Consider the following 22,200-nt stretch of genomic DNA (forward strand, 5'->3'; position numbering starts at 1 on the left):
TTGGGGCATAAGTAGGCTGTAACCCAAAGGCTTCAAGGTAAAGCTGCAATACATTTGGTGACTCTGACAGTTCATGCTCTTCCATCCACTTTGCATCCATAGGCGGATAGTTCTTGAACTTCACCAAATAGCGTCTTGCAACTTGTCCTTTAACTTTTCTGTCCTTATGTGCCAAAACTTGCTCAGGTACCAAGATCTCATCAAGTTCTTCAACTTCTGGCTGATCCTCAACTGGCATATCTTCTGGCACATCACGCACGAAGGGTCTTAGAAGACTCACATGAAACGCATTATGAATCTTCCATGCATCAGGCAATTTCAGCCTGTAAGCCACATCGCTGATCTTGTCAAGCACTTGAAAAGGCCCATAGTAACGCATGCTGAGCTTAGGAAACAGCCGTTCCTTGCCCTTCATCTTCTTTAACCTTGCCTTTTCGAACCTTAAGAGAACCCAATCACCAGGTGATAGTAGCAATTCACGACGGTGACGATCAGCAGCCTTTTTCTGTTTTGCCTGAGTCTTCTCCAAGGCAACTTTAATCTTCTTATACATCTCATCCATGTTCTCAACATATCGATCTGCCTCAAAGATCTTGTCCTTTGTGTGCAAAATGGGAGGAACCTTTTTGCCGCCTTCAACAATTTCAAAAGGTGCTTTGCCAGTAGACGAATGCACCGTATTATTGTACGCATACTCAAGCATAGGCAAATACTGTTCCCACTTGCCCTTATTATCTGACACATAGCATTTCAGCAGATCTAAGACAGTAGAATTGGCCTCTTCTGACTATCCATCAGTTTGTGGATGAAACGAAGACGAGAACTTGAGCGTAGTACCCATGTTCTCAAACAATCCTCTCCAGAACAAACTGGTCATGCGAGGATCACGATCACTGATAATCGATTGTGGCATACCATGGTACTTAAACACATTGTACATGAACAAGCGTGCCATCTGATCAGATTTTATCTTCTTCCTGACAGGGATAAAATGGGCCTGCTTGCTGAACCTGCAGATAATGGTCCATATACCATCATTCCCTGTTGGCGTTCTTGGAAGATCAAAGATAAAGTCCATAGCAATGCTTTCCCATGGCTTATCCGGAATCGGCAGTGGTTGTAACAACCCTGGTGCCTTTTGCCTGTCAAACTTGACCTTTTGGCAAACTATGCATGCTCGCACAAAGGCATCCACGTCTCTCCTCAAGGTAGGCCAATAGAAGAACGTCTCTACCGCTTTAACTGTTGCATCAATGCCACGATGCCCTGCATACGGTGGGACATGACTCTCTTCCATGACCTTATGTCGCAGTGGCCTAGTGACACAAAGTCTGCCATGCATCATCATAAAACCATCTCTGAGGAGGTAGTGCTCGTGATGTTGCCCCTCTTGTAACTGTTCAAAGATCCTTGCAAAATCTTCATCAGCAATATACTGTTCCTTCATGTCATCTAACTCATGATGATAAGGAATTGACACAGCTGAAATTTGTGGCTTTCTTGATAACGCATCTGCCACAACATTCTTCTTGCCTTCCACATGCATAATCTGGAAGTGGAACATGGAAAGAATGTTTGCCCATCGCATATGCTTTTCGGATAACTTTGACTGTGTCAAGAAGTATCGCAAGGTCTGATGATCTGTTTGGACAACAAAATCAGCACCTAAGAGGTAGTGCTTCCAGCTAGAAAGCGCATGAATCACGGCCAAGAGCTCTTTCTCATAGACTTGCATAGTCCTCTCTGGCCCTTGCAAAATTCGGCTTTCATAGGCTACTACCCGTCCATCTTGCATTAGCACTGCTCCGATGCTACTGCCACACGCGTCACACTGGACCACAAATGACTTCCTGAGATCTGGCAGAACAATAACTGGATCTGAAGTCAACTTTTCCTTTAAGAGACTAAAAGCTGAAATCTCTTTTTGGGTCCATCTGAAAGTGACCTCTTTCTTTTGCAATGCGTGAAGAGGCGATGCTATCTCTGCAAAATTTCTGATAAACCTTCTATAGTAGGAACACAATCCCAAGAAGCTTCTGACATCGTGCACAGTCTTCAAGTCTGGCCATGTCTTGATAGCTTCGACCTTTGCGGGATCCATTCTAACACCATCCTTTGAGACTATGTGGCCCAGAAAGTGGATCTCTTCAAGGAAGAATTCGCTTTTCTTAGGATTGACAAGTAACCTGTGACTGCGCAGCTCTTCGAACACAATGGTCAAGTGACGCCTATGCTCCTCTTCATTCTTCGAATACACAATCATGTCATCGAAGAATGTTCCAACAAACTGTTGATGCGAGCGGAAAATCCGGTCCATCATTCTGTTGAACGTGGCAGGAGCATTTGTTAGCCCAAACGGCATCACTAGAAACTCATAAAGACCAAATGTCGTTCTAAACGCAGTCTTGTGCACATCCTCTGGGCTTATACGAATATGATGGTACCCACTCTTCAGGTCTATCCTGCTGAAAATTGCATCACCCTCTAAACGATCGAGAATATCATCAATGCGAGGAATAGGGAACCTATTCTTGATGGTATTCTTATTCAACGCACGGTAATCAATACACATGCGCCATGAGCCATCCTTCTTCTGCACTAGGAGCACTGGGGAGCAAAAGGGTGAAGAACTAGGCTGAATCAGCCCCTTCTCTAATAACTCCTCAACCTGGCCCATAATCTCTTTCTGCTGCACCGCACTAACCCTGTAGGGAGGTCTATTTGGTGGGCTACACCCTGGCACCAAATCTATCCGATGGTCCTTAGGTCTCTCTGGCGGCAATTGCGACGGTAATGAATCAGAAAAACAGTCACTAAACTTTTGCAAAAATGCTGACCTTTCTTTATCTAACACAGATAAATTTGACTGATCACTATCTGAGACATCACGTGCAAAAATGAAGTACACAGAAAGATGATTCTTTATTACAGAAGTGATAGCAGAAGCAGATACAATAGGGACTGACTCTCCTTTAAGCTTTACATCCAAGATGTGAGTTTTGCCCCTATGCTGTACAGTGATCTTTTTGTTGTAGGCATCCAAGACTCCATGCACTCGGAACATCCACGGGATCCCCAACAAGGCGTTACAGTGATGGGAGTAACACACTCTGAGTGGCCAGGACATGCCAACCCTGCCTCTGCTGTGTACCCTATCTCTTCAGCTTTGATGCCGAGCTTCATAGCTAACTCTGGTGAGATAAAGTTGGCTTTGGCACCTGGATCAAAGAAGATGAGTGCCGTCTGATCTCTAACTTTACCCCATGCCCTGCATAACTCACTGGCATCTGTGCTGGGCTTGTCACCCACCATGTCTGGCACTAAACCTGCCGTGGGTTTTGGCTTCTTGCCTTTCTGGTCTTCTTTATCCTCTGAGTCAGCTGGCCTTTTCCTTTGTGGACAATTGATAGAAATATGACCAGGCTGCTCGCATATAAAGCATTTGCTCTCAGCCATTAGGACCTTCTTTTCCTCGAGCGACTTGCGCACAAAAGGCTTCCTTTTCTGTTTCTTTGCCTGCGCTCCAGAAGTCCCAGCTGAATCCTTGTCTTTGGTGGCCTGTTCAGACCCCTGTGACGCATCAGGAGCCGTCTTCACAAAGGGCTTCTTCGCTGAATTTTTCTTTTGCTGCCCTCCTTTATCACTGCTCGGAAATCCACTGTCCTCTCCTTTCAACAGGGCAAGACCAGTGTTCGCAACTTCCATAAGCTGAGTAAGGGTAGCCACTCTATTCTTTGTACAGTAATCGCGAAGCCCTTTAGGCAACCCACAACAATACTTCTCTATCTGCTCTGTCAGTGGCACAAATCTGTAGGAGGTCACTGAGAGTAATGCTTTACAAAACCTCCTATTGTACTCCAGCAAGCTCTTGCACGAAGCTGCCGTAAGCTGGTGCCAATCTGTCAAGACATCGGCTTCAAATTCATTTGATAGCCAAGAAGATGCAAACATTTGCTTGAAGTAAACCCAAGTTGCGGGTGCCTGTCCTTGCATTAACAATGTCGTCCACCACGTAAGCACATTGTCCTTTAAGAAAGTGGCAGCTTTCCTGACCTTCGAGGCCTCTGTAAAATTCCCTCCCGCATAAGCTGTATCAAACTGCTGGAGGAAAGTGAGTGCCTTTGTCTTATCCTCGAAACCACTGAAGGTACTGAACTTTACCGCTGCACCACCTTCTTTGTAAGCCTTCGGCTTCTCTAGTGCCCCCAAGTTGTCATACGGGATGGTCTGCAACATGGGCACTGTACTGGGCATGATCGGCACGTGTTGGCCATTCACATTTTGCGTCGGAGGTGGGATATCTGGCTGCTGTCCAGAAAAACCAGCCATGCCAAAATGACCCTGTGGCACCCCAAACTGGCCCTGGTTACAGTGGAAACCTTGCTGCATGCCGATACTACCATACATGGGGTTTTGCATAATGCCTTGCATACCCCCGAACACTGTTCTTGGCATGTACGGCTGACTTCCAGACGCATAACCAGCCATACTTTGGAACACTGATCCACCCCCGAAATACCCAGGATGTACCGTGGGTGGTGGAAAAACTGACTGCATAGCCTGGTATCCAGCTCCCTGTCCATTCAAGACAGCATGCTGGCTCTGAAAGGTGGCGGGCTGAACTGGCATAACCTGTGGAATAGGCGTTCTAGCCACCTGTTCAAGCATGGGAGTAACCTGCTTTGGAGCCCCCGACTCCGCAACATGCGAGTGTTCCCTTTCCTCCTGCGCCTCATGAAGTACCTGGGCTTGAGCTTCAACAAGCTCCGTACGCGGCGTAGGTTGCCTATTTTGTTGTTGCACTGGTGGCGCTTGCAAGAATTCCATAAACCTCGGATTTTGCACCAGCTGCGAAAAGACATTCACCGCGGCAACTAACTGAGTCTTAAACGCATCATCCTCAAGTTGCCCTGTCATAAAGCCCTGTACTACTGGAGGGACATTAACGTTGACAGGAGGTACAGACTGACGTGGCCGTGAGCTCTCGCCAATCTCAAAAACCATAGGAATCTCCTGCCTGTCCTTTGGAGAGGAACCCTCTTCCATAATTCCCTTCCCCTTGTCGGTCATAGTGTAATCCCCGCGTTCTTGCAATGTGTGTCTTTACCCTGAACAATCCAGGCTCACTCTTTGAGGAAAAAGTGATTGATATCCCGGCAATGGAACCATGTAACCGGCCCGTAGGGCGGTAGGCGTTGGCTTTCACCCGAAATTCTTTACTTTATACACACACACAGAGCACTTTGCAAAGAGAACCTGTAATGGGAATTAACACTTCAACTCACACACGGCTCGGAAGCTAGAATGCTCCGAGCAGACGCCGACAACCTGTAGGCCCCAAAATTGGCGCCCCTTTCGGTATTTCTTTATTCTTTAGGAGGGTAAATTACAAGGTAAGGTCCTGGGAATCCTTCACGTGTATCCACCTAGATACCATTTGATTTGGCCAAATTTCGGCAGCATAACAGCCCCAAAACTTGCGCGAAACCAATTCCCCTGCTTGAACTCGCTTGCACTGGCGTATACCCTCTGATTCCTGTCCAAAAACAGTAAATTCAGCACGCTGTATTTACTGGTTTTTGCCCTGTTTTCAGCCCCAAACAGTCCCCTAACTGTCCTTTGCCAGTGGGGCACGATTCCCAATAATCCTGGCGTCCGTATGGCTGAAAAACAGTGAATTTACAGCGCATACACAGCGCTGATTTTGCACCTGTACGGTGAGGTTATGACCCTCACCAGTGCCTGCTTTGGAGCAGCAGTTAGCTACCCCTGTTCCTGCTCAAGGAGGCTCTTGCCTCAGCACAAAAGCATGAACCCACACAACTGTACATCAGTCAAATGAGTAGCCCTCTTGTGGGGCATCACATAACTGCACGTAGGGGAGAGAGAGAGCAGTGTGTAGTGTGCAGGGCATCACTCCTAGCACCACACTGTACATGAGAGGGAAAGAAAGCACTCCATAGCTCTTAACCTGTGACAGGTTGCAAATGAGGCTTCTCCCAGCTTAAAAATCAGCGCCCATTTTTCTGGAAGAGGCAAGTCCCTGAAAATGTGACACTTGGCGCATTTACAAGCATTTTCCCGTTTCGGGTTCGCCGCTTAAAAAATATCCCAACCGACGCGTCAGTTGACTTCGCGGCAGAGTTATAAAGTGTTCCCCTAGTCATACCGAAGGTAATGACGCGAACACATTTCACGGCCCAAAATAGCAGTTCCCTAAATTTTAGGAGATGCTTCCGTTGGGCTCCCACTGGTCTTCTGACCATCTATCCTCATTGGGACCGCATCCAAAAATGCAATGTGGCCCAAGTGTCGCATACTTTTTGTTGGAAGTCCCACCTTGACTTTACGCCTTAATTGAGTTCACTTCCTAGCATCCACCAACTTGCTAAGTGCGACGGGGGGACCTATATGATCTTGCTCTGAGCCTAGACATCCTCTTACCATACGAATTCCAGTGCCGACCACTTCCCGTCTGCGGGTGAATCTACCGTTCACATTGGCCATACAATGTCCGACCGTTTGCTACTTCAAAAAGAGGGTCTTAAACAAATAAAATAAACCCCATTGGAAAGAAACCAACAACCAAGGTTAGCAGTTGCCACATCTCTGTGACATGGTTAATAACTGCCACGTCCTCGTGACAGATGGTGATGGGGCGCCACTGTCGAATATCATCCAAGGAGCCACCCTCCTTGGGAATGAGGTAGATCAAGCCCTCACTCATGCTGTCAGGCATCACTCGTGTGTGCAAAATGTACTGAAAAGCACTACAGAGATCTGGGCCAAGTAGGTCCCAGTACTCCAAGAAAAAACTGGAAGTCAACCTATCCTCACTTGGACAGCTACCACGGGGGAGGGTCCTAAGAGCCGTGTTCAGCTCCTCAAGCTGAAGTGGCAGCTCAAGCCTCTGACGCATCTCCTCAGTCACAAGACAAGGCATCTGTGCCCAAACCTGCTCCCTGCATGCATCCTGACGCTCTGACTGAGGCTCTGCAAACAGTAACTCACGGTAAAAGTCAGTAGCAACTGCACGCAAATCCTCGGGCTCAGAAGCAACTGACCTGTCGGGCCTCCGCAACTGATTGACCTTGGCATGCGAATGCCGAGGTCCCACTACCTCAAAAAAAGCAGCAGTCACTCTGTCGCCCACCTGTGTCCACTGAGATGCCTGTCTGTGGAAAGGAAACTCATGTTGCCTCTCCTCTGTGCTAACAAGCTCCGGGCGAGCCTGCTATAGCTGCTCCTTCAACCAGGGATTGTCTGGATGCTGCTCCTGCATCCTTTGTAGCGAAGCAATGGCCTGTCTGAGACGCTGCTGCTCCTCTCTCGCTACAGCCCGGCAAGCCAAAGACTCCTGGAGAAAGAAACAACTAATCTGAGCTAGTCCTGAGGCCACGCTGTCAGCAGGAGAATCCTGCCTGTTCAAGCTCTTTGTCCAGAGAGCCTCTACTCGCTCTCTGAGTGCAGAGTCCAGCAAGACCGTCTCTGGGATGTGAAGCATTGTGCTCCCACTCCTTTGCCTGTCTGCCACTGTGAGGATCATTGGTGCATGGTCCGAGAAGGAAGTCCTTGCGAGAATGCCAACTGTCCCTCCCAAGTCACTGAAATGGTCACTAGTGTAGAAGCGATCTATCCGCGATAGATTCACTCCTCCCACTCTGCGGTCCGAATGAGAGAAGGCTAGGTTGTCTGGGGGCCTCACAAAACTAGAGTGCTGCCACACATCCGAGACCCTCAGAGTCATACAAAACCTCTCCCAAGCTGCCAACTCAACTCCATGCACAGTAGCATGGCTACCACCAATCCTGTTAAAAGGGTCCTCCAACATGTTGAAGTCCTCCCCATACACAAGTGTTCTGCGTGCGACAGAGACTCAACTATCTGTGACCAAAACTCTGCTCGAGCACTCGCCACATTGGGCGCATAGATGTTCAGGAAGCCCACAAGGCAACCCTGAACCTGCATAGTAATCCACTGAGCCCTGCCTGGCACAATAATCCCTCTACCCACAATGGCTTGCCGCAAAGAGTCCGCAATAGTCATACATACCCCACCCTGGATGCCTCTAGGTCCAAAAGCAGCTGACCAAAAAGTATCATATCGTCCACGCAAGAGCTGACCACAACGTCTAATGTGGCTCTCACACAGATGGTGCTCCTGAAGCATAAGGAGGTCAATCTCTCCTCCCACAAGGCGGCACTGAAGCTCCTAACGCAGTCGGCTGCGCTGAAACTGGGGCCCACTAAGTCCTTGCACTGGAGTGAGAGAGAACAGATGCGTCGCAGTAGCTAAACGGGTTACTTCGAGGCTGGCTTGGATGGGGAATAATCCACATCCGAGCATCCTCTAGATAGGCGTGGCTGCAACGAGTGCCTGGCCCAAGCCCAAGCAGAGCAAGCCGTACGTAAAGCAACCTCCTCTGTCCAGGAGTCCTCATGAATGTGTACATAGCATGGCAAGCACTGTGTATCGCAAAGAAGTAAACCACAATGTGTCTACATCTTGCAGTATCTGGAGGTGTCACCGCAAACTTGGCCAATGGCCACAAAGTCTGAAGCATGTCTGTAACTCCTAGTTCTCCCATGTGGTGAGAGAACTCTAGGACCTGTGTGTGCAACCATCCCAACATTGAGTCGAGAGTCCACTCAGTCTGGTCCTTGCCGCAAAGGGGAAAGGAGAAGCCAACCGTTGAGTCCAAGGCCTCTGTCCCCCTAGCTGCAAGGAACAGAACATGGACCCTGAAGCAGGCTGCCTCATGGTTTGTTGAGGGGTCGGCGAGAAAACGAGTAAAGTCGTAGTCGAAGAAGTACCATCAACGTCGGATGTCGATGCTCGTCAGACCATGAGGGATAGCTGCAAGGGGAGACGTCTGTTCCTGTGGAGGGGGTTGCAAGAAAGGCTATCCCTCTCTCGCCAAGCGACTCGTGGCGAAGGCGTTGCCAAGAGATCTCCTAGCAGTCGGAGAGGCCCTGCCCCCGGGGTCGAATGTGGAACTAAAGCGGGAGGGGGGGGAGTAGGAGCAGGGGGAAGAGGTGGAGAAGAGGGCCGGGGGGGAGCGGCAGAGGTAGAGGGGCGGGGGGAAGAGGCGGCGGGAGCAGGAGGCGGGGGAGAGGATGATGAGGAGGGGGGGAACTCTGGGGGGGGGGGAGGGATTGTAGTGGTGAAGCTGGGGTGGGGGCTGGAGCAGGGACCTCATCTTGCTCAAGAGGACCGAACCGGTTCCCCGTGGGAACCCACTGTTGCTGGGTAGGCGCCTGAGGACCACTCTGAGTGCCAGGCTGTCGTTGTGGCCCCTGCCGTTGTCGACCACGGACCTGCTGCAATCCCTCCTCCGCTGGAGCACCAGGCTCAGAGGGTGGCTCTGCATGTGTGCGCTGTGTCTCTGTCTGTGGCTGCTAGCAAGCCCTTGCAAGCTGGGGCTGAGTCTGTGGTGTAGGTCGAGGCCTCCTCCGTGGACAGGCCTTCGCAAGATGGCCCATCTGTTGACAAATGAAGCACTGGTTCGGGAGGCCCGAATACTCCACACTCTGTCTAAACCAACCCCCACTCACCTGAGGTAGAAGAATGACCTTCGGGAGCGTGTGAGTGTCCCTAATCAAGACGCGAACTGAGGGAATACCAGCGGCCTTGGCAGCTACTGAGGCTGCCGTGCGAGGTGTCTCTAGGACAGTCCCAATGGCTGAGCCTATCGTGGACAAAAGTGGCAAGTACTCCCTCCGCAAACCCAGAAAGCAGACGGAGATGGGGATGTCTGCCTCCTCTACTAGAACATCCGAAGCAGGGTCGAATCATGTCTCCACTGTCGAAAGTGGGCTCGTGCTGCTCAGATGGTCAATGGACTCATGGCGATGACCTTGGACACCATCTCTGAGGTCTCAAACTCGATCTGATAGTAACCTCGTCCGAGTATCTGTACGTCCAAGATCTTGCCCACCTCTGCAAGAAGGCGGCCCTGTAAAAGGTCACGCAGCTCTCCTCTCCTAGGTCAGGTGTCGAGAATCTTGCAGATGACAGAAGTCGCCTGCAAGCGCTCTACCTCTGCGGCTAGGCTTGCTTGCTCTGTCGGTGAAAGAGCAAGTCGAATGGTGGGCTTAGTGGGGTCGGGCGAGGGGGCTTCGGACGAGTCCCTCTGTGGCGGAGTTGGAGCCTCCATTTGTGTCTACTGCTGTGGCGAAGAAGCGGACGGAGAAAAAACTCTGCAATCGAGCACGCCGAGCACTGTCCAAGAACAATGCTGCCAGAGCCAATTGCAGGGAAACTTCGGGAAAGAGGAAGGGGGGGGGGGGGGATAAGGTGGGCAAGGGGGCGGCAGCTCAAGAGGCAGCAGGCGGGGGGGTGGCGGCTGCAAGAGGGCAGCGGGGGTGGGTGGGTGGCGCATGAGGGCAGCGGGCGGGTAGTGCAGCGCGCAGCGCGGGGGGGGGCGGGGATGGCGCAGGCGCAGGGGGGTGTTAGCAGTAGCGAGCACCCAATGGTGCATATTTTTACGTACCTTAAACCTCAATCCATACAGGATTGCGTACCTTACGTACTGAATACGTATTGTATTTTACGTATGGTTCCACCTTGTCTAAGAAAACAATGTAAAGGCATAGATGAGCATCTTATCCGGCTGAATTCGACGTAGGGCTTATCTCTGTATATGATTCTCTTTCTCCAGCTCTTGGTAGTTTTATCAAAGTTCAGGGGGTTATTGTTTTTTGAGATTGGTGCTGCCGGCTACAAGTTCCCATTAATTTATTGATATAATTCTTTGACCATTCCTTTTTCTATTCTTGCTGGCTTCATCAAGTCTATCATGGTGACAACTTAGATGGGAGATTGTGATGAACAGAAGATGATACTGGTGATAAAATATAATATCTACTGTCATAGTTCTTTCCCATTTTCTAAGAATGGAGGTTAAAGACAACAATTTTTTTATTTTGATGAGATTGACATAATAAAGAGAAAGGGGAGTAGGATACGTGTTTGACCACAATATAAGAATGGAGGTTAAAGACAACAAATTTTTCATTTTGATGAGATTGAAATAATAAAGAGAGAGGGGAGTTATTTGGAAGTAAAATACTTGTTTGACCCTTAATATAAGAATTATGTTTTGAGGAAGTACCAATTTATATTTGCGTATTAATTTTACTCAGTCATGGGCGGATTTTTTGGCATGTTTTTTGAGCTGAATGTTTTTGTCCTGTAGGTTCACTAGGGCGTGAGGAATACATTCTCATAAGCTGCCATGGCAAGTCTTCCATCATCTGGGAATGTGGCCTCTACAACCCAAACTTCAGCTGCCCGTGTTATTTGGTCTCGATTATCCGATGCATCGAGAGCTGCTCTTTCTCACCGGCGACCATGGAGTGAACTTTTTGATCGCTCCTCTTTTGCCAAACCAGACTCAGTTGGGGAGGCAACGAATAGAGTGCGCAAGAATTGGGGATACTTCCGTATGAACTACCTCCTCTTTTTGCTGGCAGTTGTGGGTTTCAGCCTGGTGACACACCCCGTTTCGCTTTTCATGCTTTGCATTCTTTTGGGTGCTTGGATGTTCCTCTATTTGTATCGGACAGAGCAATTGGTTCTTTTCAATAGACCCTTTAGTGAAAGAGAAGTTTTGGCGATAATGACAGTGCTAACGATTGTGGTGGTGTTCTTGACCAATGTGGGATCGCTGCTGATTTCTGCTCTATTGGTTGGATCTCTTCTGGTGGCTGTACATGGAGCCTTCAAGGTTCCGGACGATCTGTTTCTTGATGAACAGGAATCAACGGGCGGCCTTCTTTCTTTTCTGACGGGTTCAGGTCCTGCTCAACCATCAGCTGCAACGCTTGTTTAATCGAGAAACTGAGGTCTACTCTCTTGGGTATGTGGATGGAAGGTGCTTTTGCGAGCAAGATACGCCCCGTAAAGCTCAACTTGTATGAAATACAGGCTGAAGCATGATGAGATCAACTTTGTTACGCTCGCGCAACAGCCAGAAGTTTTGTTGGCTCTTTAAAGAGGAGAGCCATGTCAATTGACCTTTTATAGAGGCACATTTGTATCTATGGCAGGTAGACTTTGTAATCTCTCCTTATTCAGGTCTGTGGTATTAGGGTAGCTAAAACTCTGAACAGTAGAGGTACTCTATATGAACAGATCAAGGTAACACAAGGTGCAGTATGTTTGTTTGTCTTTTTAAGTGAGGATGACACTCTTGTTGTCACTGGTTTCTTCTCGAAGCTTGTTAAATTCAGTTTAGTTAATAATCCCTCACGGATTTTGACGTCCGCTTGGAAAGGATTTTGATGCCCACTTCCTAGCGGTTCTTGAAAACCTCTTGTAACTTCACCGGCAAGGTGTAGTTCGTGATTGTGGCAAAGTTGTGGATGTGGAAGGAATTTTTCAGGTTGAAATATGTATTGTAACTTTTTTTGGCATCTCTGTATATCATGCTTTTTACTATGCCAACTTTATGAGTAGTAGGTAAGCAACTTTATCGAGGTGTGTACGAGGGCTGACATTGACAAGCGAGATTAGTGAATAATTGATTCACTTGATAAAGTAGGGCCATCAATGAATCATCGCTCGTCTCTTCAACCTCCTCAATGCCCATGCCTCCAGATTTCTCCTTCCACAGGTTGGACACACTCATATTAAGTCCCTCTATAATATCATTCATGTGTCTTACGATTAATCCACTTGCCCTTTATAGCACACCACTTCAATTGAGGTGGAGCTCAATTTCCTAAAGGTAATTCCCCACCCCCACCCCCACCCCCACCCCCACCCCCGAAAAGAAAGGGCTTCTTTTCCTGCTCATCCATGTGTAGAGAGGACTAGTGTGCATCCAAGATATTGTCATCTGCGTGCACACACATGGACGCTTGTGTATGTAGGACTTGTTGTAACGAGGCTTCCACACGGTGAGTTTCATAAAAAAGAAACCTGTTGGTCAAGCTCTTGGGATGCAAAATCTGAGAAAATGGAGCTTCTTTACAGCAGCTAGAGAGCATGAGCAAGATTCCCTCCGAAGTGATGCATCTCTCTAGGGGGCGGCATTAAGGTGCAGACATTTTGTAAGAGCCCAGTCCCGCTGAGCACTTAAAGGGGATGTAGGGGCTCACCATTGTCATGCTGTAAGTTTCAAACAAGGTCACACAGGTAGCAAATACGGCGTGAAAATCGTGCTCTGGCACGTTGGTTTTCGTAGAAGGTGATACGGGTAATGAAGGTGCTTGTGTAAGTAGCCATTTTAAGTGCTGGACGAGACCTCGATTCCGGAGCCTTGCAGCACTTCGAGCTGCCCCATCTGCTGGGTGGGATGGGGCTCTGACCGCATAGCGAGAGGGGTCGAAGGAGTCGTGTAGCGAGAGGGCCCCTTATTAGGTGTGTATGGGGTCTTACATTCCAACTAGAAAGTAGAGAGTCTAATGATTGAATCCAAGCAACTAGGTGCTGGATTTGGAATGAGGCCAAAATGGCACGAGAAATCTCTCTCTCACATACACTCGTGCGCGCGCGCGCGCACACACACACACACATGTGTGCTTCTCTCTCTCTCTCTCTCTCTCTCTCTCTCTCTCTGTCTCCATTTGCAGTAGGCCTATGCTCTATAGTCCCCCCACCACCCCCACGCGCGCCCGCCCGTCCACTCTTCAGCGCTCTCTCTCTCTCTCTCTCTCTCTCTATAGGGGGCGGGGGGATGCCTGAAGGCTGAAGGCACGAAGGAGCCCATGACGGGTGGGCCCCATTCAAAGGCAAGATTATCGGATAGACGCGGAGGATTTCACGCGGGGCCCACGCTTGCAGGTTTGAAAATTTTACAAAAAAAGGAAGTGAGTGATGAGATTTTTAGATTATCACGAAGAGAGAGCAACACGTGCATTTAGTGCCACGCAAGCAGGTAGCCGGTTAGACTGACCGGCTGTACCCGGGATCCCTCCTTTATAACCACTCTGCTTTCTGCGCTTTTCTACCGTCGATTCCCCGTTTGCATCCGCCTCTGCTTGTTTTTCTGTTTTGCTGTTCATGAGCTTGCAATTCTGCCCCATTTCTGTTTTCTTTATTGCATCGCCAGCATGCCGGGCGCCATTCTTGTAGATGAGAAGCTCAATTGCCCCCTTGCGACACCACCACAGTATCGCTTCTCTCCATCGATGATGCTTTCGCCCCTTCGACACTACATTCCTGTGCTCACAGGACCGCCCATTCCTGAATGCAGTGACGATGCAGACAAGTCCCCTTCACAGCCCTCACTGCTTCGCCGGCCGAATGGAATTTGCCTCAATGTGAATGCCTTGCCAGACATGTATGAAGAGGATGGAAGTTTGTATGACTCAGACTTCCTCATGCAGCTTTCCCCTGCGAGTGCGGCTCAATTCAGCTACAATGGTGCATCGCCCACAACCCTCTCTGCCCTATCGGCTCTCCGGCAGTTTCTACCCTCAAATTTTGACAAAGATGGGGCTAATGCATTGCAATATGACATGTATTCTGGAGATGAATTCAGAATATATGAATTCAAAGTGAGAAGATGCATGAGTGGGCGAAGCCATGACTGGACTGAATGTCCGTTTGCGCACCCAGGCGAGAGAGCCCGGCGGAGGGACCCAAGAAGGTACCATTACTCGGGGGTCGTGTGTGCTGATTACAAGAAAGGAAGCTGCAAAAAGGGAGACTCTTGTGATATGGCACATGGAGTCTTTGAATGTTGGCTTCACCCTACTCGCTATCGGACACAGCCATGCAAGGATGGCCGAGGCTGCCGACGGCGCATATGTTTCTTTGCACATACTCCAGACCAGCTGCGACTGGTCTCTCCTGCATCTTCCTCTCTATCCTCATCACCATCGTCCGCATTTATTTATTCGACTTCTGCGGAAAGCTCCTTGGAGGCATTCGATTTGTCTGGTTGTTTATCGCCTCTTTCGGAGTCTCTTTCTATGCCGGTTTTGTCCTCGCCAAGAAAGGATGCGTTCAATGGACCGAGCTTATCGCCAAGGTCCCTTCCATTTAATCTTTCGCCTTCCATTAGTCCTATTTCGTCCCCACATGCAGAGCCGCCTTCACCATTCAACCGTAGCCCAGCAACAATGCCCACAAACAGCCACATGTTGCTGGAGAGGCAAAGTAATCTGTTCTCTCTTCCGGGTGCGTCACTGCCGAAGGGGTCGAAGACGGCAGCGGCATCACAGTCAGCTATGTCTCTGGCGGCAACAAATGCAACACAAAAAATCGAAGATCTAGTAAGGTTACTGAGGCAGGTAGATCTGGTACAGCATCGAGAGTCGATCTCGCAAGAAGGTAGGGGATCAATGCCCTCTGGGGAGGCATTAGCTGGACATTATTTTGCCCAAGCAACACCCGCCACAAGGCGTAGGCATAGCGATGAAATGACGATGAAAGGGGGTTGCTTCTTTGATGACGACGAAGATGGGGGTGAGCCTCGATTGGAGCGCGTAGAATCAGGAAAGGGTCTCAGAGCCCAAATCTTTGAGAGCTTGTTAAGTTCTGCCAATGTATCAGGTGGGTGAGAGAGAGAGAGAGAGAGAGAGAGAGAGAGAGAGAGAGAGAGAGGCCTCTTACCATCTCTTTGCACCCACATGGCACGGTTTGAGAAAAGCATGCCCTTTTTACAAAAGCCTCTGCATTAACACTCCCTTTCTGTCGAAAGGCAGTGCCAATAAATTCAATGTTCTTTGTGTGTGTGCTTGTGTAGATAAGGTTGGTGCATATATGTGTATGAACTAGATCACTCCTCAATGCGATTGTATGTATGCTTGTGTAGATAATGTAGGTGTATATTTTGTATGAACAGATCATCTCTAGATGCAATTGGATACGTGTGTAGTCGTCGAAATATCAGGGAAATGGATATATCCATTCATGTGTACATATATATGCAGGTGTGTGTGTGTGTGTGTGTGTGCGCATTAGTGCACCCCTTTCATATGGAATGTTTGATGAAATGTTCTTTCTATTCATGCAATATTAGGTAAAAGGTTTAGAGAGTATTTTATCAACCAGCGTGCTAAACGACGTGGATCCTGTTATGCAGGATACTGAAGAGCAATATCAGAACGGGATTCCAACAATTACTTTATAAACTGCTGATTCCAACAAAATGATCGCCTTGACAAAGCTCTGTACATAACTCCGGACAAGGGAGTACATGTAGTTTTGTATACCAGAATGGTTTACCAGACTATGCAGTTTTTAACATCTTGGGTTTATAATGAAATTTGTATATAGGTTTGGGATAGGGGTATGTTATGGTTTTGTAAACCATAAATGGTTTACTCATGTCGGAGAGATAGGCTAAGAAGCCTTGTATTGAGCTTTTGCTTTTGGAGGAGCAAGTATGTAACATGGCTCTACCCTAAAATTGAGGGTAGTGCAGCAGAATCATCTTATGCTAAAGTTAAAAAAGTTTGTTCATGATTGAAACCTTAATGAAGTTCCCTCTTTGCAACTCTTGACACTTTCTCTGACTTAATTTTTGGTTTGAAGAGCGAGTCCATAGCACTATATTTTTTTGGGATATAACTAAAATCGCGAGCTCCATTTTTATCATTTCAGTTTGATGGTTTAAAAAACCTATTTGGTGTCGTAGAAATACTAACATGCTCGTTGAATAGCCTTGCATTGAGTGCACTTTTTGAAGAGGGGAGATTGGAAAGGGAAAGATGCGTGGCTGTACTCTCGCTCCCTACAAAATAGGGGGAGTTGAAAGGAGTTGATCATTTTGGTTAAGCCAACCAAAACCAGGCAGGAGCTTCATGCTAAACAAGCTAGTCATGTTTTATTTGTTGCATGTGACAATTTCTTCATCTTAATGGGCTGATTTCTCACAACTTTTAACTATTCATATTTGTGTCACATATGATCTTTATTGTTTTAGATGAGACATTGGTTGGTATATCTCATCATCAAGGATTGCTTTTTGACTCTCTTGGGATTGTTCCTAGGATGTTAATCTCTCTCTCTCTCTCTACTCTCCATGGAGGAGAGATCCACGAGATCGACCAGCGACTAATGCTGGATCTCCTGTGATCTAGCTATCCCATCTAGCTGTTTAGCTGCTTAGTTCACACCTAGCAGTTCAGGTTACCATCGTATTTTATTTTTTCATTGTCATTTTTGTCATTTTGTCATCTTGTTACTCTTAACTTTGTATCATATCCACCACATTGTAACTTTCTGGTCTCATAGGTCACTCTGGCCTTTTGAAGTTGTTAATATAACATTTCATTTCATTTCATTTCTCTCTCACGCACATGCTACAAGTTCTTTTTGTTCTCCAATAGGAAGTGGAACACTTCAAACATAACATAAATCTGTTGGTAGATTTCCCACACATGCCAGAATCTTTTCTTGCATTTGATAGAAAAAATTTGGTGATGCGATTGAGGAGATTATAAAGTTCTATGGTCAAAGCAAAAAGGTGGAAGGGAGGGGTGTCATTGAACGTCTACTTGATCATATTTGAGGAAAATTCCAAAATTTTAAATATGAAGTACTCAATGAGTGGAAGCATTGGAACTTCAAAAACACATGGAGCTACATTGGTAGCAATGAGACTTTGAGGGAAAAATTATGCCTTATTTTCATTGCTTGCTCAAGTAGCTTTTGTGCAACATTGTAGTACACCTATTTGCAAGCGTGGCTTATAGAGGGACACTCAATTTGAATAATCTGGAGTTAATGATAGGATTGATAGTTTTCAATGAAATTGATATTAAAAGATAGATTATATCAAGATCTTGCCATTCCCAACGCCATCCCAATATAAATTTTGATATATTTTTGTAATATTTTTCATTTAATTTCTTGTTTTGGACCTCGGTTTGTAATTGGCCCTTTTATCCTAGTATCATAAATTTTATTAAACCTAAGCTAAGAAATTCTCACTACTAAGAGCATGTGTACTCTGATGGTGTAGGGAATGGTCGTGCAATGACCATTCCCTGAAAAACATGCTCCCACCATGGCTCTTGGCCTTTGTCGTTCGCCATGTGGTCGTCGTTATTTCAAGGAATGGTCACTGCACAACCATTCCCTGAAAAACGTGCTCCCACGGTGTCTTCGGGCCTCCATTGGTTGTCATGTGATCGCTTGTTATTGTAGGAAATGGTCACTGCACGACCATTCTAGGCCGTCACAAGTCGAGGAGGGGGGCCAACTAGTGTACATTGCCGATTCTAGCTGTTGAGGTGGCAAGAATGTATAGCAGATAATAGTGCAGACACATTTAAATATTTCGTGCATTGAGATGGCAGCAGTTCCAGTCGCTAAGTTGTCACACTGTCGTTGGAGCAACTGCACTTACAATACAGCCGTTGATGTGTCCGGTTGCAGCAGCTTTTTTGCAATTTAATGGATAGTAGATTGACGGCCCACAATGCAGGAATTAGGGTTGCGGGGGGAAACACACAGCTTGGAAAAGATGAAGAAGCTCAATGTACACAATAGAGAGTATATTGCCTAGTATGCAAATAGAAAGATAAGATAGCCCTAAAGTGATGAGCGTATATACAATGCACGGGAAACAAAGCTCCTAGCGAGGGAAAAAGTGCCTTGACGGTCCTAAGTGCGTTCACACACATTACTACCATATATACGGTTGCAAAAAATTGCCTTGATAGAAAATTTGCACAAAAGGATGAAATTGCCCGCACAGTACTGCTTGCAATGGAAATGGAGGCTGAAACAAGCCCAAATGAAAAATATGAGCACACCAAGCTCTTTGAACCCGTCTGAAGTATTAGTCAGCATGTTGAGGATCACCAAAGCTTGAGAACGTGAGCGAAGGGGTGTTGGCGATAGCACCAGGAGGAAGGTGTGATATGCTATGATACCTATTGTTGGAATTAGGGTTGCAAGGACGTACATACCTCAGAGAAAACGAAGAAGCTCAAGACAGACAATAGAGAGTACGTTTCTTAGTGTGCAAATAGAAAGATAAGATAGCCCTAGAATAATGGCGTATATACAATGCATGGGGCAAAAAAACCTGCTAGTGAGGAAAAAAGTGTCCCGACGGTCTTAAGTGTGTTTATACACATCACTACCACATATGTGGTAACATAGAATTTCTCTTGAAGGGCTTCTATGGATGAGTTCAATTTTGATGAAGCAATCGCACTATGGAGGGATGATACAAAGCCCTCAAGACATGCATTTAGCTCCATCAAATACTAGATTGAAAGTTTTGATATCCTCAACTATTTCAAAGTTTGATATCCTGAGATTATATGATGAATTTCCTTTTATAATTATTTCTCTCTAGGTCTTTTGTGTGGAAGGAGAGTGGTTTGGAAGGAAGAAGGGATCAAATCTTGTTATTCATCTTCGAGATAGGAGACAAGCTTTCTCTTGCTATGAGTTTCCTATGGACTCTCGCTTGCCAATAGGTATTTTGTTGCCTCTCTTTGTACTTCGATTTTGCTCGGCCTAATGACAATTTTGATCTGTTAAAAGTTACTTTTCATGTGAATGCCATACATAAGTTATCATGCATAACCTTTCATTATATATTTTTATTGGTTGACTATACTATGTTTTGTTTGATTAAGAAAAAAAATTATTTTCTCAAAAAATAGGCTTCTCCTTACATACTCACAATTTTGGTAGGATTTGCAAAGTGAATCTTCCTTTTTCTCTTTTTCTCACTTAAAATTCTTAAGAGCAGTAGTTTTTTTTGAGAATTTGCAAGTAAATCTTCCTTTTTCTTACTCCAAACTTCTTATAGCAATAAGTTTTTTGAGTGCAAAATTTTGGTATGAACTTAATTAACGTACGTCTACAACTTTTCTATTTTGTCCAATTAAGTCAATAAAGAGAAACCTCCTTCATTCTTTAATTTTAGGTTTTGCGAGACTAAGAATCTAGGTTTTTTCGAGCACTAGGGTGTCATTATTTTGGCGTGTCTCATTAATTAAAGTTGTGTTTATTACCCAAAATGAGGCATAGTTTCAAGTATGCTGACCACAGATTTTGGACTCCCATTAATTTTAGGGAGCTCATCATCAATTAGTATAGAGAAAGACGGAACTTAGGCCAGTGGCATTGTAGAAGGTAACAAGATAAATTAAATTAAATTTTGAAATGGTCTTCCTTTTGCATTTTAAAGAGAAAAAAATAAAATATAAACTATACAAATCATAATTCACATAAAAACTAAATTCTCTCTCTCTCTCTCTCTCTCTCTCTCTCTCTCTCACACACACACACACACACACACACACACACACACACACACACACACACACACACACACACACAAAATCATTTTAATCAACTACGATTGCTTCGTCCAACTACACTCTTCTAGCGGCCATTGCATGGTTTCTTCAAAGGAACACACACTCTTATGTCATTTTACTTGTGTTAGTAGTTACTTCAGCTTGTTAACACATGACGACTACTCACCTTGGCACCTACATGCGCTCATAAACCTTACCCTAACTTTTATATATCTATTTAACAAACATTGCCCTACAATGTGGCTTTACTAACTTTGGTGCTGTAGCTGAACTCAGTGGACACTTGCTAGTCTTTATGGGATAATCCCCTAAATGAAACTTTCTTATGAAAGCCCGATTACCTTGAAGTTTGGGTACTTGGAAGGTTGGTATGCTCTCACTGCACCGGGAAAAAACCTCATAACGAGGGAAAAAGTGCCCCGATGGTCCTAAGTGTAGTCACACACATCATCACCACATATATAGTAACAGAGAATTTCTCTTGAAGAGCCTCCATTGGGTGAGTTAAAATTTGAGGAAGCCACCACACTATGGAGGGATGATGCAAAGCCCTCAAGACATGCATTTAGCTCCATCAAATACTAGATTGTAAGTTTTGATACCTCAACTATTTCGCTGGATATCCTGAGATAGGAGAAGAGCTTTCTCTTGCTGCGAGTTTCATATGGAAGTCTTGTTTGCCAATAGGCATTTTATTGCCTCTCTTTGTAATCCGATTTTGTTCAAAATAATGATAATTTTAATCTTTCAAAAGTAACTCTGCATGTGAATGTCATACACATAAGTTGTCATGCTTAACCTTTTATTGCTTGTCTATGCTATCGTTTTGTTTGATTTAACAAATTTATTTTGGTAGGATTTGCAAGTGAATATTCCTTTTACTCCTTTTCTCACTTCAAAAATTTCAAGAACATAGGGTTTTTGAGAATTTGTAAGTAAATCTTCCTTTTTCTCACCTCAAAATTCTTAGAGCAAAAGGGTTTTTGAGTGCAAACTCTTGGGAAGAACTTAATTAAGTCAATAAAGAGAACCTTCTTCATTCCATAATTTCAAATTATAGAATGAAGTGTGATTCGACTCTAGACAAGAGCTAAAAAGAGGGAGAACGACGTTTTGATCTCCTCCCAAAAATGATGCAGCGGTGATGCTACTTGTTTCAAAACTCTCATCTGCGTCTCTTGTGTGCTTCTGCTTGCTAGTCAAAAGAGAAAGATGAAACTAATTAGGTCAGTGGCATTGCAAAAGAAAACAAGTTAAATTAAATTTTGAAATGGTCTTTCTTTTTCTTTTAAAAGAGAAAAAATTCAAAATAAACTCTACAAAAATTATAATTCACACAAAAAATATTCTCTCTCTCTCTCTCTCTCTCTCACTCACACACACACACACACACACACACACACACACACACACACACACACACACCCCAAATCACATATCCATCCACATAAGATTTTATTATATAAAGTATATTAAAAGCTCCTAAAAGAAATGTGCTTTATGACTTTCTTTTTTAAAATAATACTTTGCTTATATATATAAAATTAACAGACTTTAGTCATTGTTTTGACGTAATTGAATACAAACATCAAATCTAACAGAAATCATGCTTCTTTTGAGAGAAACAAGGGAATCTCTCAACTCATATAAATCAAATTATTAGTTTAAATTAAAATAGTTCACATCAACATAAAATCTAAAAAAGAACGCTTCCTTTCAAAAAAAAACACGAGAAATCTTTCATTTGATATAAATCAAATTATTAGTTTAAGTTAGAAACTATTCGCATCAAACCTCATCATCAACGTAAATAAATTATATCATGCTCTTTATAGGGAAACAAAAGAAAGCATTCAACTCATATCAAACTACCACCACAATTGTATGTAAGAAAATCCATAAAGTAATGTAGATGGTAAACAAAAAGAATACATGTGATTTGATGATGAGAGGTATG

At 45.4% G+C, this 22,200-nt stretch overlaps 1 protein-coding gene across 3 annotated transcripts in view; it reads left to right on the forward strand.

Annotated features, from left to right (window-relative positions):
- Positions 1-16,452, forward strand: part of LOC147421127 (uncharacterized) — a 56,958-nt gene extending 40,506 nt beyond the window's left edge. Inside the window, exons 2-3 of one of the 3 annotated variants that reach the window (XR_015186916.1) lie at positions 11,198-12,730; positions 16,037-16,452. Coding sequence is in view for 1 of the 3 variants with exons in the window: in XM_086504025.1 (XP_086360151.1) it covers positions 14,058-15,504; positions 16,037-16,044 (1,455 nt within the window). In the remaining 2 variants the exon portion in view is untranslated. Of the gene's footprint in view, positions 1-11,197; positions 12,731-13,765; positions 15,505-16,036 lie in introns of those variants that run through there. The other 2 variants (XR_015186917.1, XM_086504025.1) reach the window with 2 other exon arrangements.
- Positions 16,453-22,200: the final 5,748 nt, after the last annotated feature.

Source organism: Adiantum capillus-veneris, chromosome 28 (assembly GCF_014529385.1).
Source record: "Adiantum capillus-veneris isolate H3 chromosome 28, ASM1452938v2, whole genome shotgun sequence".
NCBI lineage: Eukaryota > Viridiplantae > Streptophyta > Polypodiopsida > Polypodiales > Pteridaceae > Adiantum > Adiantum capillus-veneris.